The following is a 14,230-nucleotide window of genomic DNA, read 5'->3' on the forward strand; positions in this document are numbered from 1 at the left end:
CACAGTTTCATCTGCTGTCTGGGTGGCTGGTCTCAGACGATCCTGCAGGTGAAGAGGCCAGATGTGGAGATCCAGGGCTGGCATGGTTACATGTGGTCTGCTGTTGTGAGGCCGGTTGGATTTACTGCCAAATTCTTACAATGACGTTGGAGGCGGCTTATGGTAGAGAAATGAACATTGAATTATCGCACAACAGCTCTGGTGGACATTCCTGCGGTCAGCATGCCAATTGTACGCTCCCTCAAAACTTGAGACATCTGTGGCATTGTGATGTGAAAAAACTGCACATTTTAGTGGCCTTTTATTGTGCTCAGCACAAGGTGCACCTGTGTAATGATCATGCTGTTTAATCAGCTTCTTGATATGCCACACCTGTCAGGTGGATGGATTATCTTGGCAAAGGAGAAATGCTCACTAACAGGGATGTAAACAAATTTGTGCACAACATTTGAGAGAAATAATCTTTTGTGCGTATGGAAAACTTCTGGGATCTTTTAGTTTATGAAACATGGGACCAACACTTTACATGTTACATTTATATATTTTTTCATTATACAAAGCAAACACGCGTCTACCTCCAATTGCAGTAGGATCTCGGATGTCGCTGCATTAAACCAGAGATTATCTCTCATTGCAGATATCAACTACCGGGTGACCGTCGTCACCAAGACGTTTCTGAGATACACCGAGCTGCAGGTCCTCATCAGTAGCATAAGGACCTATTACAAGGACATCAAAATCATCATCGCCGACGACAGCCTGGAGCCACAGAAAGTGAACGGCCCCAACATTGAACAGTACATCATGCCCCCAGCACAGGTACAAGCTGGTTTAGGTCAAATTGAAAACCTCAAAGTGGACATTCAACGTGAATTGATGATGGATATAAAATACATGTTGAGCATGTGTGATTGAATTTCTGAGTTGAAAGGAATAGAAATAACATTTTATTGAAATGTTATTAATGAACCCAGGTGTATGCATTTGTCTCCAGGAGCAGATCAGTGCAATAAGGGTAACCTGCCATAGACTTTCGCTTACAGATGTAGGATCTTAATTTGAGCCAGTTTTCTACAGCAGGAAAATAATCCTGCAGCAACAGTAAATGTGGATTATAATTAATGGACATTTTTGTGGGGGTTGACGCTTTTTTTCGTTGGCAAATTTTGAAGTGCAAATTACAAACGTTAGCTGTGCAGGAAAATTCTCAACAACAAAAGAGTAATCAAATTAAGATCCTACGTCTGTAACAAACTCCAGTCAGCCACACTGGAATTTAATAATAATACATTTGAGAAGAACGCAGACAACCACCAAAGCCTTGAAGTTTTAATTGTCATTATCGGCAGCAGCAGTCAGACAAATGAGCAGGTTTAGGAAACAGCCTTCGTAATTATGCACGTTTATTTAGATGACGTCACATACATTTTTCTCATTCATGGTGGCTATTGTTGAAACAAAAGGCTTGTTTAAATGGCTGCGTTTACACAGGCAGCCCAATTCTGATTATTTTTTTCCCTCACTAATTGGTCTTTTGACCAATCATATCAGCCCTGAAAAAGAGCTAATGTGAAAAGATCTAATGTGATCGGTCAAAAGACCAATGAGTGCAAAAAATATTACAATTGGGCAGCTGGCGTAAACACAGCCTACCTGGCTCTAACATGTGTCCTTTGTCCTGATCTTGTCCACTTTCTTATTGTGCCCACATTTTTAGACGGGTGTAGACGATTAAAAGACTCATTGTGATCTAATTGTTATCAGATCTTTATGACCACCTCCCGAGGAAGACACGCATTCTGTCTGGATATCTTACAAGTGTAGATGGATCTGGACAGTGAAACCATTTAAATCATCATTATCCCGCCCTCTAAAATCATTGACAAGTGACGCCATTGACTTATGGCATCCAATATGTCTTAAAATAAAATATTATTTAGAAAGAATATCTGTCAAATATTTTGAATAGAGGGAGACACTAGGATATGGTCACAATGAAGACACAGTGGACGGTTAAGAGACATTTTACTACAGTGTGTAGACGCAAACGGTTACAACGTGGACAGGTGCGTTGTCAGTGGGGTAGCAGGGGTGGATCCCCCCCGAAATATGATTGCCTCCCCATTCTCATTGGGTCAGAGCGCTGTCAATCTGGCTCAGATTGAAGATGAAATGTTCCGCAATCAGAAGTTAAGTGGTTTTGTTCCTACACATTTCGCTCAAACTTTTGTTCTAACTTTAATTATCACCCCATTCCTGAGAAGTAGGACTGTTTCACTTCACAATGCTCACCAGCCACGCAGGAGACATTAGAACAGGGGCGGAAATCCCGGGGGGGACACGACCCCCCCCATCCTGGGAAAAATATGATTTGTCCCCCCCCAAAATATCACTGAAACATAACTATGTAATTTAAATAATATTAATATTACGCAATGAAAGCAATTGTGTTGATTATAGAAACTTAATAGTGTGTTTTTAAGTTTCAAAAGATTGCAACCCCCCCACCCTTTGCCTCACAATGGTTTGATCCACTGCCAGTTCCTTAGTTGGCAAGGTAACAGAGGGGTCGTGTCTACTGTCTGAAAGGCACTCAATGAACGTAACTGACGTGAGGTTAATCCAGTCAATCGCGCACACACACTAGCTGAATATTCAGAGCTAGCGCGCAAATATTAACTATTAAGCTAGCTAGTACCTATTCCATTTATGTGGCGTCGTCAAAGATGGAATCTTTGCTATCGTCAATTTATTCCAAGATCAGCATGCAGATGATGTAAGTTAGTCCCTGTGATAAGGTTAGCGATAAACTGAAATCCAAACTGAACAGAACTACACTCTCTTCTACCATTGTCTTAAATATATTTAATGGTCTCGTTGCAAAAGCAAAATTGTCGCAAGGGAACTTTTATTTATTTATTTTATTTCACCTTTATTTAACCCGGGTAGCAAAGATTATAGCAAACACCACTGAAACTGAATTGGTGCTCGCTAGCTTTGCAAATTCAGCTATTGTTGGAAGCCAGCCAATATCAAACAAACTATTAAAATTACAAAAGGTTGCAGCATATGTTGTGTAAATGGTGAACTCATACAGCTGTCAACTCTTGTCATTTTAATCCGTTTCACATTTGCTAGCTACCTTTTAGATCGAAGCCCATATAGAATGATAGATGATAGAAGCCCATCTCCTACTGTAAATAACCTACACACTGTGTGTGTGTGTAGCCAGCCAGCCAGCCAGGTAGAAAAATGGCAGAAAAATAAAAGACGGACATCAGAGTATTTTTCAATACACCAAAACGCATAGTAAGAACCCTAGTAGCCTAATATCTCAAAGACTAGTTGATAAAATGTTCATAAGAAAGAAATGACATTCTAATGGAAATGTTTCACAATGATGTCCTTAGGCAGAGCAGGCAACAGATGGCACACAGACAGCAGAGTTGGGGACAGATAGGCAGGGACAGACTGGCAGAGACAGGGAGTCTCAGGTAAGTTTATTGAGTCTTTGTTTGGCAACATTATGAAAGGTTCTCAATTTTTTTGACTTGTAAAATAGGAACATAATTGGAAAATGCCATGGATACCCCCACTCTCAACTTAAACTGGTGACTGAACTAAGATTTGTTAAAGGCAATGGTATTGCTGTTGTGATTAGTTGTGTAGTTTTGGGTACCGGTAGTTAGGAGTACGGCAAACACCTTATTTCTTTGGTTCCTCAATATACATTTACCATATTACAATGTAGGCTATGTGTTACAGCACTACTTTTGGTGTCCCCCTCAGGAATTGCTCTTGAGAAAATTTCATGTAATTGTCCCCTCAAGTTGATATCAGATTTTCGCCCCTGCATTAGAAGGTACTGTGACAAAACCGCAATTGAAGAAATGTAGATTTTTTTTAACGATCAATATTTGTATGATGCGTTTCAGTCACTTACTGACGCAAATACAAATTGTTACACCTTTGCCATATTCAAGTCATTTGACATATTTTCTTATTAACCTTATCAACATAGAAACTGGTTGTAGTTTTTGTGCTACAATTGTTAAAAAAGCTATTCTGTAACAATATAGCTGAAACCCCTATTGTTTGTCAGTGTCAGGGTAGCTTGTCATATTATGCTAACTCCAGTAATGTAAATTGTTTTCACCAATCTAACCATATCAGAATCAGATTTTATTTTGACTGTCAATATATGCTGAGCAGTGGAGGCTGGTGGGAAGAGCTATAGCAGGACATGCTCATTGTAATGGCTGGAATTAAATTAATTAGTCCATTCTAGCTATTACAATGAGCCCATCCTCCTATAGCTCCTCCCACCAGCCTCCACTGACACTGAGTGTACAAAACATAAAGAACACCTTCCCAATATTGAGTTGCCTTCCCCCCTTAATTAATACAATAGTTTGATTTAAGGCATTCACATGCTTTGTAAGAAGAACGATTGCCATAACAATCCTGTTGACATGGACACACCTGAAATCAGGCTACCTAATGCTACTTTGATAAATGCAGACAAACGCCAATCAAAATAAACGTTCTACCACAGCGAGCATGCTATTTTTGGGAAGCATGTTTTATTCTGAGTTCGGACATATAAAGTCTGTATGTGAACTACTACTAAGAGCCATACATTCAGTTGTTTCTGAACACACTTCACTCGCGCTAAAGAGGGAGGCTCGCTCGGCTGGTGGTATCACATGCGCAGATCCAATACCTCTGTTACGCTGATTTAAGGTGTTTCCATGTCCTAATCATTTGAAAGATTGCTCAGACAACCAGGTGTTTTAAACCTGTTAGGGACAGACGTTCCGCTAGCGATATCCAATGGTATAGCGTGGCGCGAAATACAAATACCGCAAAAATGCTATAACTTCAATTTCTCAAACATATGACTATTTTACACCATTTTAAAGACGAGACTCTCCTTTATCTAACCACATTGTCCGATTTCAAAAAGGCTTTACAGCAAAAGCAAAACATTAAATTGTCAGGAGAGTACCCTGCCAAAAATAATCACACACCCATTTTCAAAGCAAGCATATATGTCACCAAAACCGCAGCTAAATGCAGCGCTAACCTTTGATCTTCATCAGATGACACTCCTAGGACATTATGTTATACAATACATGCATGTTTTGTTCAATCAAGTTCATATTTATATCAAAAACTAGCTTTTTACATTGGCATGTGATGTTCAGAACTAGCATACCCACCAAAAACTTCCGGTGAATTTACTAAATTACTCACGATAAACGTTGACAAAAAACATAACAATTATTTTAAGAATTATAGATACAGAACTCCTTTATGCAATCGCGGTGTCAGATTTTAAGGTAGCTTTTCGGTGAAAGCACATTTTGCAATATTCTGAGTACATAGCCCGGCCATCATGGCTAGCTAATTTGACACCCACCAAGTTTGGCCCTCACCAAACTCAGATTTACTATAAGAAAAATTGGATTACCTTTGCTGTTCTTCATCAGAATGCACTCCCAGGACTTCTACTTCAACAACAAATGTTGTTTTGGTTCCAAATAATCCATAGTTATATTCAAATACCTCCGTTTTGTTCGTGCGTTCAAGTCACTATCCGAAGGGTGACGCGCGAGCGCATTTCGTGACAAAAAATGTCAAAATCTTCCATTACCGTACTTCGAAGCATGTCAAACGCTGTTTAAAATCAATTTTTTATGCTATTTTTCTTGTAAAATAGTGATAATATTCCAACCGGGCGACGTTGTATTCATTCAAACACTGAAAGAAAAACATGGAGTCATCTCGTGCACGCGCATCTCCATTGTCATTGTTCCCTGCCTGACCACTCACAAAAACTCCTGCTGTTTTTCGCCAAGAGACTGCAGAGACGTCATTCCACTTTCTGGCGCCTTCTGAGAGCCAATGGAAGCCTTAGAAAATGTCACGTTACAGCAGAGATGCTGTATTTTCTTTAGAGAGGCCACAGAAGGAGAACAAATTGTCAGACAGGGCACTTCCTGTATGGAATCTTCTCAGGTTTTGGCCTGCCATTGAGTTCTGTTATACTCACAGACACCATTCAAACAGTTGTAGAAACTTTAGAGTTTTCTATCCAAATCTACTAATTATATGCATATTCTAGTTTCTGGGCAGGAGTAGTAACCAGATTAAATCGGGTATGTTTTTTTATCCGGCTGTGAAAATACTGCCCCCTATCCCAAACAGGTTAATCGGCGTATGCTTACTTCGATTTTGACCTGACGCCGATTTTTAAGATAAACAGAGTAAGATGACTATTGCATAATCTGCCTACTACCGTAATAAGTTTAATATCCAATTATTAGCGTGCATGTAAACATACTCACTGATTTGAAGTGGATTTAACAAGTGACATCAATGGGGGATCATAGCTTTCACCTGGATTCACCTGGTCAATCTCTGTCATGGAAAGAGCAGGTGTCCTTACTGTGTTGTATAATCATGCCAACCATTGTGAAGCTGTTATGGAATTGTTTTTTTAAAAAAAGTGTTTTTTTTATCATTAACATAAGAAATGTTCAATATGAAGAAAAGCAGTATGACAATGTGACATAAGCTAGAAATAATAGGCGCATGCCAATTGTTCTCCTACCGCTAAAGAAGGTTGTCGGCAGAACCCGTCCATTCATTAGACATTTGCAGCTGCTAAAGACATTCTATTTCAGTTAGTGCAAGGTTTCCTTTCCTATGTTATACAGGTGTAGGATCTTAATTTGATCACTGTTACTGTGAATATTCACGCACCGTAAGAAAATACAGATGAGCTTTGGGATTTACATAAATTCACTGAAAACCCGTACTAACACATGGTTATATTAACAGCATTGCACTTATGTACCGTAATTTCCAGACTATTAAGCGCACCTGAATATAAGCCGCACCCACTGAATAAAAAAATATATATATTATTTTGAACATAAATAAGCCGCACATGTCTATAAGCCGCAGGTGCCTACCGGTACATTGAAACATATGAACTTTACACAGGCTTTAACGAAACACGGCTTGTAACAAAAATAAATAGACTTTAACGAAACACGGCTTGTAAAAAAAATAAAAATAATTAGCAGTAAGCTTTAGTTGTCTTTTTGCACTGAGTCAATTCCTAACGCTGCTGTTTCCAACGTCTTATCATCGACTCATTAAGACCAAGCTCCCGTGCAGCAGCTCTATTTCCTTTTCCAACAGCCAGATCAATCGCCTTCAACTTGAAAGCTGCATCATATGCATTTCTCTGTGTCTTTGCCATGATGAGGGTGACAAAATGACTACCGTTATCAGAATGATGGGAAGTTTGAGAGCGCTCGATTTAATCTAAACAGTAAACAAAAAAGTTGTTTGACCTTAACCCGTTCAGCAATTTCATTGGTCTAATGAAAGCTTCATGCCGCCAAAAAACTGAGCACGTCACAGAATGTGTTTTTTTTTGTAGAAAAAAGCGGGAAAAATCCATATATTAGCCGCGTCATTGTTTAAGCCGCGAGGTTCAAAGCCTGGGAAAAAGGTTGCGGCTTATAGTCCGGAATTTACAGTAGTGTAATTTTAGCCAGCTAATACCCTAACCACCTATCAAGCAACATTATGTACTAAACGTTCAAATCCCTTTGCTGCAGGACTATTTTGCGATGACAGTGCTGGTCAAATTAAGATCCTACATCTGTATGCCTTTCGAATCCTGCACCCAAAGACTTTTGATGATGAACTGTTGAGTCGGGAACACATTTTGCAGTTAACAAGTTTACCATTCTTTTATTGGATATTTTCATCACAGATTACAAAGTAATTTTGAGGACATTTTCCTTCACAAAGGGCTGGTTTGCTGGCAGGAACCTGGCTGTCTCGCAGGTTACTACCAAATACTTCCTCTGGGTCGATGACGACTTCCTGTTCACAGACAAAACGAAGATTGAGAATCTGGTGGAGGTGATGGAGGCCACACCAGAACTAGATGTGGTGAGCAGAGTCACTGTAGCCTGATCCCCGATATGTCACCAGGCTAGAACAAGTATTACCTGTTTTGCTTAGACTGGGACTGGAGTTCAGTGGTAACACAACTCTCAACACTCTCTTCACAATCTTGATGGTGTGAAAAAAAAATAAAAAATCCTGCTTCAGACCGACTAAGCTATCCACAACTCTGGATCCAAGTACCTGTCTGACCTTATTCTACCCTCCTGCCCCACACGCACATTTCACTCCTCCAGGTCCATCTCCCTTCAGCAGACTAATAACTATGTGACAGGGTTTTCAGTTGAGCGGCTGTAGAACGTACTTCCATACACTGTCAGGGTGCAGAGTCTCTGTCCTCGTTTAAGGCACAGGTCAATACCCTGCTGTTCAGAAAAGCTTTCAAGGACCTCTGCTAATTCTGTTTTCATGCCCTCTGCATCTGACAACACATGAATATAGCTTTGCTTGTTGTCTATGTTCCACACTCTTGGGAAAAATGATACCAAAAGGGTTCTTCAGCTGTCCCAATAGGATAACCCAATTTGGTTCAAGGTAGAACTGTTTTTGGTTACACCCTTGTGGGTTCCATGTAGAATCCTCTGTAGAACGGTTTCTACATAGAACCGAAAAGGGTTCTACCTATAACTAAAAATAGTCAAAGGGTTCTCCTATGGGTACAGCAGTATAACTCTTTTAGGTTCTAGATACACTCTTAGGGGAAAAAAAAAATATATATATAAAAGTTCTGTGTTTTGGATTGTTTATATAGAATTTTTTTCAACGCATTTTGTCTGTGCTTTACAAATTAAATGAATAATAATAATTATTACTACATGTGGACCTGCTCTGTTCTCTGCCTCTTGTGATCAGGTGGGGGGCTCTGTGGCGGGCCACGGCCAGTTCTACTTCTCTTTGGTGTACGAGGAGGGTAATGGGGAGGACGGGGGTTGTCTGAACAGAAAGGGTGCAGTGAAATACCAACCTGTTCCAGGCTTCCCCACCTGCTCCTTCACCAGCGGGGTGGTCAACTTATTCCTTGGTCGCACCGACGCCGTGCGCAAAGTGGGCTTTGACCCCCGGCTGAAGAGAGTGGCGCATTCAGGTTGGCTTTTAAATTGATATATATTTTTAACCTTTATTTATCCAGGAAGTCTCGCTGAGATCTGAAGATCTGCATTAGATGGGATACTTTTATTTTATATACATACAGTACTAGTCAAGTTTGGACACACCTACTCATTCCAGGGTTTTTCTTTATTTTTACTATTTTCTACAATGTACAATAATAGTGAAGATATCAAAACAGTGAAATAACCCAAAAAGTGTTAAATAAATCAAAATGTATTTTATATTCTTCAAAGTAGCCACCCTTTGCCTTGATGATAGCTTTGCACACTCTTGGCATTCTCTCAACCAGCTTCCTGGAATGCAGTTCAATTAACAGGTGTGCTTTGTTAAAAGTTAATTTGTGGAATTCAAATCAAGTACATGAAATGCTTACTTACAAGCCCTTAACCAACAATGCAGTTCAAGAAGAGTTAAGAAAATATTTACCATAAACTAAAGTAAAAAAATTATCACAATAAAATAACAATAACGAGGCTATATACAGGGGGTACCGGTACCGAGTCAATGTGCGTGTTACAGGTTTGTCGAGGTAATTTGTACATGTAGGTAGGGGTAAAGTGACTATGCATAGATATTAAACAGCAAGTAGCCGCAGTGTAAAAACGAATGGGGGGTCAATGTAAATAGTCCAGATGGCCATTTGATGAATTGTTCAGCAGACTTAAGGCTTGGGGGTAGAAGCTGTTAAGGAGCCTTTTGGTCCTAGACATGGCACTCCGGTACAGCTTACCCAGCGGTAACAGAGAGTACAGTCTATGACTTGGGAGACTGGAGTCTTTGACAATTTTTGGGCCTTTCATCTGACACCGCCTAGTATATAGGTCTCGGATGGCAGGACGCTTGGCCCCAGTTATGTATTGGGCCATACACACTACCCTCTGTAGCACCTTACAGTCAGATACTGGGCAGTTGCCATACCAGGCGGTGATGTAACTGGTCAGGATGCTCTCGATGGTGCAGATGTAGAATTGTTTGAGGATCTGGGGACCCATGACAAATCTTTTCAGTCTCCTGAGGGGGAAAAGGTGTTGTCGTGCCCTCTTCACAACTGTCTTGGTGTGGTTGGACCATGATAGTTTGTTGGTGATGTGGACACCAAGGAACTTGAAGCTCTTGACCCGCTCCACTACAGCCCCATTGATGTCCCTTTTGTAATCCGAATTTCTTTCCTTCTTAATGCGTTTGAGTCAATCAAGTTGTGTTGTGACATGGTAGGGTTGGTATACAGAAGATGGCCCTGTTTGGTAAAAGACCAAGTCCATGTTATGGCAAGAACAGCTCAAATAAGCAAAGAGAAATGGCAGTGCATCATTACTTTAAGACATGAATGTCAGTCAATATGGAACAAGTGCAGTCGCAAAAACCATCAAGCACTATGACAACACTGGCTCTCATGAGGACCGCCACAGGAAAGGAAGACCCAGAGTTACCTCTGCTGCAGAGAATAATTTAATTTAAGTTACCAGCCTTAGAAATTGCAGCCCAAATAAATGCTTCACAGAGTTCAAGTAACAGACACATCTCAACATCAACTGTTCAGAGGAGACTGTGTGAATCAGGCCTTTATGGTCGAATTGCTGCAAAGAAACCACTACTAAAGGACACCAATTAGAAAAAGATGTGGGACCAAGAAACACGAGGGATGAGTTGGACTGCAGAGTGAAGGTCAAGCAGCCAACAAGTGCACAGCATATGTGGGAACTCCTTCAAGACTGTTGGACAGGCATTCCAGGTGAAGCTGGTTGAGAGAATGCCAAGAGTGTGCAAAGCTGTCATCAAGGCAAAGGGTGGCTACTTTGAAAAATATATTTGGATTTCTTTAGCACTTTTATGGTTACTATATGATTCCATATGTGTTATTTCATAGCTTTGATGTCTTCACTATTATTCTACAATGTAGAAAATGGTAAAAAATAAAACTTGAATGAGTAGGTGTGTCCAAACTTTTGACTGGTACTGTGTATATGTATTATTTGTTTAGCTTCTTGATTATTTTATGTGTTATGTACAGTTGAAGTCGGAAGTTTACATATACATTTAAATACACTTTTTCACAATTCCTGACATTTAATCCTAGTAAAAATTCCCTGTCTTAGGTCAGTTAGGATCACCACTTTTATTTTCAAAATGTGAAATGTCAGAATAATAGAGTTTATTTAAGCTTTTATTTCTTTCATCACATTCCCAATGGGTCAGAAGTTTACATACACTCAATTAGTATTTGGTAGCATTGCCTTTAAATTGTTTAACTTGGCTCAAACGTTCCAGGTAGCCTTCCACAAGCTTCCCACAATAAGTTGGGTGAATTTTGGCCCATTCCTCCTGATAGAGCTCGTGTAACTGAGTCAGGTTTGTTGGTCTCCTTGCTCGCACACACTTTCAGTTCTGCCCACAAATTTTCTATTGGATTTGAGGTCAGGGCTTTGTGATGGCCCCTCCAAACCTTGACATTGTTGTCCTTAAGCCATTTTGCCACAACTTTGGAAGTATGCTTGGGGTCATTGTCCATTTGCGACTAAGCTTTACCTTTCTGACTGATGTCTTGATGTTGCTTCAATATATCCACATAATTTTACTTCCTCATGATGCCATCTATTTTGTGAAGTGCACTAGTCCCTCCTGCAGCAAAGCACCCCCACAACACGATGCTGCCACCCCCGTGCTTTACGGTTGGGATGGTGTTCTTCGGCTTGCAAGCCTCCCCCTTTTTCCTCCAAACATAATGATGGTCTTTATGGCCAAACAGTTCTATTTTTGTTTCATCAGACCAGAGGACATTTCTCCAAAAAGTAAAGTTGCAAACCGTAGTCTGGCTTTTTTATGGTGGTTTTGGAGCAGTGGCTTCTTCGTTTATAGGACTCGTTTTACTGTGAATATAGATACTTTAGTACCTGTTTCCTCCAGCATCTTCACAAGGTCCTTTGCTGTTGTTCTAGGGTTGATTTGCACTTTTCGCACCAAAGTACGTTCATCTCTAGGAAACAGAACACATCTCCATCCTGAGCGGTTTGACGGCTGCGTGGTCCCATGGTGTTTATACTTGTGTACTATTGTTTGCACAGATGAACGTGGTACCTTCAGGCATTTGGAAATGGCTCCCAAGGATGAACCAGACTTGTGGAGGTCTACAATTTTTTTCTGAGGTCTTGGCTGATTTTCTTTTGGCTTTCCCATGATGTCAAGCAAAGAGGCACTGAGTCAGAAGCTTCTAAAGCCATGACGTCATTTTTTTGAATTTTCCAAGCTGTTTAAAGGCACAGTCAACTTAGTTCATGTAAACTTCTGACCCACTGGAATTTTAATACAGTGAAATAATCTGTCTGTAAACAATTGTTGGAAAAATTACTTGTCATGCACAAGGTAGATGTCCTAACCAACTTGCCAAAACTATAGTTTGTTAATAAGAAATTTGTGGAGTGGTTGAAACACTTAGGTTGGAGTCATTAAAACTAGTTTATGTAAACTTCCTACTTCATCTGTATGTAGATATACAGTATGAGAAGTGCACAATGTGGATGGCGGCGGTATCGTATAATGTTGAGTGTGTATTTTTCAGTCTGTTTGTACTGTGTTTATAGCAGTACTGTGTGTCTAAGACAATTTTCCCACCAGTGACATTAAAGTTTATCCTATGCTAAGAGGGCCGTTAAATCCCCGTAAAAACCGTTGCACACATTTTACATTTTAGTAATTTTGCAGACACTCTCTTATCCAGAGTGACTTGCAGGAGCAATTAGGGTTAAGTGCTTTGCTCAACGGCACATCGACAGATTGCAGCAAGTCTGTAAACTATGTCAATAGGAAATCTGAAAAGCTGTGTCAATAAGAAAGACAATGAACAAATTCAAGAGTGATGTTCCGTTTCAGTGTTGTTGGGTTACGTGTGGTAAGTTTTGAAAAAGTCAATTGTTGCTATAGACGATTATGAACATGTTGCTTTTTTTTAACCCAAGTTGCTGTTCTTATGCTTAAGGCACTGCTGTCTTTGGTAATTAATCTTTTCTCCATTCCATTTTCCCTGTCCATATGTCTGTTTCAGAGTTCTTTGTGGATGGGTTGGGCAGTTTGCTGGTTGCCAGCTGTAGTCATGTCAGCATTGACCACCAACCCAAAATTGAAAACGCAAAGTACTCGTCGTTCCGACATCAACAATCAAAAGATGTAGAAGACAAACTAGCCCACCACTTCTTCAAGAACCACCTGAAATGTATCCATTATGGATAGTTTACAAAGAAGTAAACAGTGAAAATAGAGGCGCAATAGTGAGGTGCACCATTCCAAATATGTAATCGCGGCATCCCGTCTGTAGTGGTGCAGTTCTCTGCAAAAAATGTACAGGAAGCAAATGAGTAGGAGGCGACAAAACCAGTATCTTTTTTTTACTGTTTGTGAAAAAAATAAAGGTTTTACGGAGTCACATTTAGAACGGTCTGAAAACTGTTGCTCTAGGTACTTTCTCCTCTACTGAGTTCTGTGCTCACAAGAGCGATAGAGTATAGTAGACGGTTGCGGTCCAAAAAGTGATGCGTTATTCCTGTGTTTATGCCCTTTTAAGGATATCCTGTTCTCGCTATTTCGGGTGTGCTTGTGTAAATTGATAGGGCACCTGTCTCTTTGAAGTAAAGCACATGTTTTGAAATAAAAAGTAATGGAAGTGACCTTGTTGAACTTTAAAGAAAATGTGTTTGAACATTTGAAACAGTTGGGAATTTTTGTAGTGAATTTATGGAGCTGCTGTGTAGTGAGCTTGTGACCCCTTATAGAATGAAAAAGTAATTTCTAGGTAGGTCTCCCTGAGTATAAGTAAGTGTTAGACTTGTCCTGTGAACACCATGAGTGACAAGAAACCTCAAGAGATAAAATACAGGACAAAACACAACACGACGAGAGACAACAGCACTGCATAAAGAGAGAACTAAGACAACAACACAACATGGTAGCAGCACACATGGCATAAAAATGATTGGGCACAGACAACAGCACAAAGGGCAAAAAGGTAGAGACAACAACACATCACGCAAAGCAGCCACACTTGTCAGTAAGAGTGCCCATGATTGAGTCTTTGAATTAAGAGATTGAGATAAAACTGTCCAGTTTGAATGTTTTGTTGAAGCTCGTTCCAGTCGCT

The 14,230-nt window shown here is 40.1% G+C and overlaps 1 protein-coding gene across 1 annotated transcript in view; it reads left to right on the plus strand.

The window, feature by feature from the left end:
• Nucleotides 1-13,603, plus strand: part of LOC106607533 (beta-1,4 N-acetylgalactosaminyltransferase 1) — a 35,579-nt gene extending 21,976 nt beyond the window's left edge. Inside the window, exons 8-11 of the mRNA XM_082976117.1 lie at nt 638-819; nt 7,834-7,977; nt 8,845-9,076; nt 13,142-13,603. Of these exons, the coding sequence (XP_082832243.1) occupies nt 638-819; nt 7,834-7,977; nt 8,845-9,076; nt 13,142-13,326 (743 nt within the window). The 3' untranslated portion in view covers nt 13,327-13,603. The remainder of the gene's footprint in view (nt 1-637; nt 820-7,833; nt 7,978-8,844; nt 9,077-13,141) is intronic.
• Nucleotides 13,604-14,230: the final 627 nt, after the last annotated feature.

Source organism: Salmo salar, chromosome 06, assembly GCF_965601325.2.
Source record: "Salmo salar chromosome 06, fSalSal1, whole genome shotgun sequence".
Classification (NCBI taxonomy): domain Eukaryota; kingdom Metazoa; phylum Chordata; class Actinopteri; order Salmoniformes; family Salmonidae; genus Salmo; species Salmo salar.